The 2,198-nt window shown below is 33.3% G+C and overlaps 1 protein-coding gene across 1 annotated transcript; it reads right to left on the bottom strand.

Moving 5' to 3' along the window:
• Nucleotides 1-475: 475 nt before the first annotated feature.
• On the bottom strand, nt 476-1,571 carry LOC136795519 (uncharacterized; the record flags this gene model as incomplete). Its single annotated transcript, XM_067046348.1, is given in 1 exon segment — nt 476-1,571. A coding segment is annotated over 1 exon segment (1,012 nt), but the record flags the coding sequence as incomplete, so codon positions are not given.
• Between the last annotated feature and the right edge of the window lie 627 nt (nt 1,572-2,198).

Here is a 2,198-nt window from a genome sequence, read left to right as displayed (position 1 = left end):
TATTGATAAGAAAGTTAAAATATTACTTTACCATAAATCTAATTTTATCAGAGGATTACAAAAAAAGAAAACAAAAATCATGAGCGCCGAACGCCCTCATAAAAATCGTATTTTCTTCCCATTTTTGTTTGCTCGAGGTGCTCGGATTTAGTAAATTATATAGATATACACTCTGTCCTAAAATATGATATATGACAAATATAGCATATGTGACCTGAATACATTACTTATGTACTGTATTTATTTTATTATTTATATATTTTTAGTTTTAGTTATAATTAATTTTTTCCTATCTTCATGTACAATTGCATACATTTATTTTCAGTTAAATGTGTTTATTTTAATTAAATGTATATCTGTATATAATATCTTATGTATCAATTAAATACTATATACACATATATTTACGTATTTAGGAACTGATTTTTAAAATCCATTCACCTATTTGTTATATAGGGTGTTTTTTTAAGCCCGATAGAACTTGAAATTGTAAAAAATAACACAAAAAATTAAATTGTAATCAAAATTTTTTTTTTATTCGAAAGATCAATACGTGACATTAACATTTGAAAATGATTTCGGGCATATGGGCACCGCGGCTGTTCTTGACGAAGCGCATTCTGGACGTCCAATTTTGGGCCACTTTTTCGAGCACTGCTGGCCGTATGTCACGAATAACACGAACAATGCTGGCCTCCAAGGCGTCAATTGTTGCTGGTTTATCAGCATAAACCAGTGACTTCACGTAGCCCCACAGGAAATAATCGAGAGGTGTCAAATCGCACGACCTTGGAGGCCAATTGACAGGTCCATTTCTCGAAATCAACTTATCGCCAAATTTTGATTTCAATAAATCGATGGTTGCGTTCGCCGTATGGCACGTAGCGCCATCCTGTTGAAACCACATCTCCTCCGGATCAATGTCATCCATATTTTCAAACAAAAAATCATTGATCATGGTGCGGTAACGATCTCCATTGACCGTAACGCGAGCTCCGGCCTCACTTTTGAAGAAATAAGGTCCGATGATTCCACCAGCGTGAAAACCGCACCAAACGGTGCATTTTTCTGGATGTAATGGAGTCTGTAGGGTCTCTTGTGGATTGGTCTCACTCCATATGCGGCAATTTTGCTTATTAACAAACCCGTTAAGCCAAAAATGCGCCTCATCGCTGAACACAATTTTGCGATAAAACAACGGGTCAGTTGCCAACTGCTCTAGAGCCCAATCGGCGAAAGAACGACGCATATAATGGTCTCGTGGCTTCAATTCCTGCACCAGCTGGATCTTATACGGGTGTAGGCCGAGATCTTTGCGCAAAATTTTCCACGTAGTGGACGGACAGAGCCCCAATTCCTGCGACCGACGACGAATCGATAAATTTGGATCTTCTTCCACACTTTCGTTTACAGCGGCGATATTCTCTTCAGTACGCACATTCCTTCGACGTGCTGGTGTTATTGCATCCTCTAGAGAGTATGTGGTACGAAATCTATCCACAGTTCGACGAATGGATTGTTCAGATGGACGATTATGTACGCCATACAAATGACGAAGTCGTCTATAAGTTTACAATTTAAAGTTCTATCTAGCTTAAAAAAACACCTTTTATATATACATATAATTATAAACATTTAATTTTGTATTTGTGTTTCTGTTTTACATATATGAACTATTTTTACACTATTAATATTTCAACATTATTGGTGTGTTTTGTGTATTTTATATCACACAATTATTCATTAAATGATGCATATAATTTACTTAAATGTTTCAAAATTGGCTCTTTTATATCTATTTAATTTTCTATTCTTGTTTAATTTTCTTTTATTATTTATTCTGTTTATAAATCACTTATAAAATATAAGTGTATAGTGATTTTTTTCCTTTCTAATTTTCCTTACTAATAATATTTACAATACATAATAGCAATAAAACATTTAAAAATAAACTTAACATTTCATATATAAGTATGAGGTTTTGCATTAAGTTTTATACGAATTTTAAAAACTCCTCTTTTTAAGAATCACTGTGCAAAAGAAAAATTAAATTAAAAAAAAAGTACCTGACATTTATTGTGCATTGAAATTTTTTGCTTTACCAGATTCTTCAAGGCTGATTGCAATGACGTTTGGAACAATTTTCAGGAACTTTAAATCTCTAAACGGATAATGTTAGTATTAATAATGTTAGTATC

Source organism: Halyomorpha halys, unplaced genomic scaffold (assembly GCF_000696795.3).
Source record: "Halyomorpha halys isolate HHAL.00 unplaced genomic scaffold, Hhal_1.1 Scaffold350.1, whole genome shotgun sequence".
In the NCBI taxonomy this organism is placed as follows: Eukaryota; Metazoa; Arthropoda; class Insecta; order Hemiptera; family Pentatomidae; genus Halyomorpha; species Halyomorpha halys.
The sequence above is the reverse complement of the archived record's forward strand: the minus strand, read 5'-3'. Positions and strand labels throughout refer to the sequence as shown.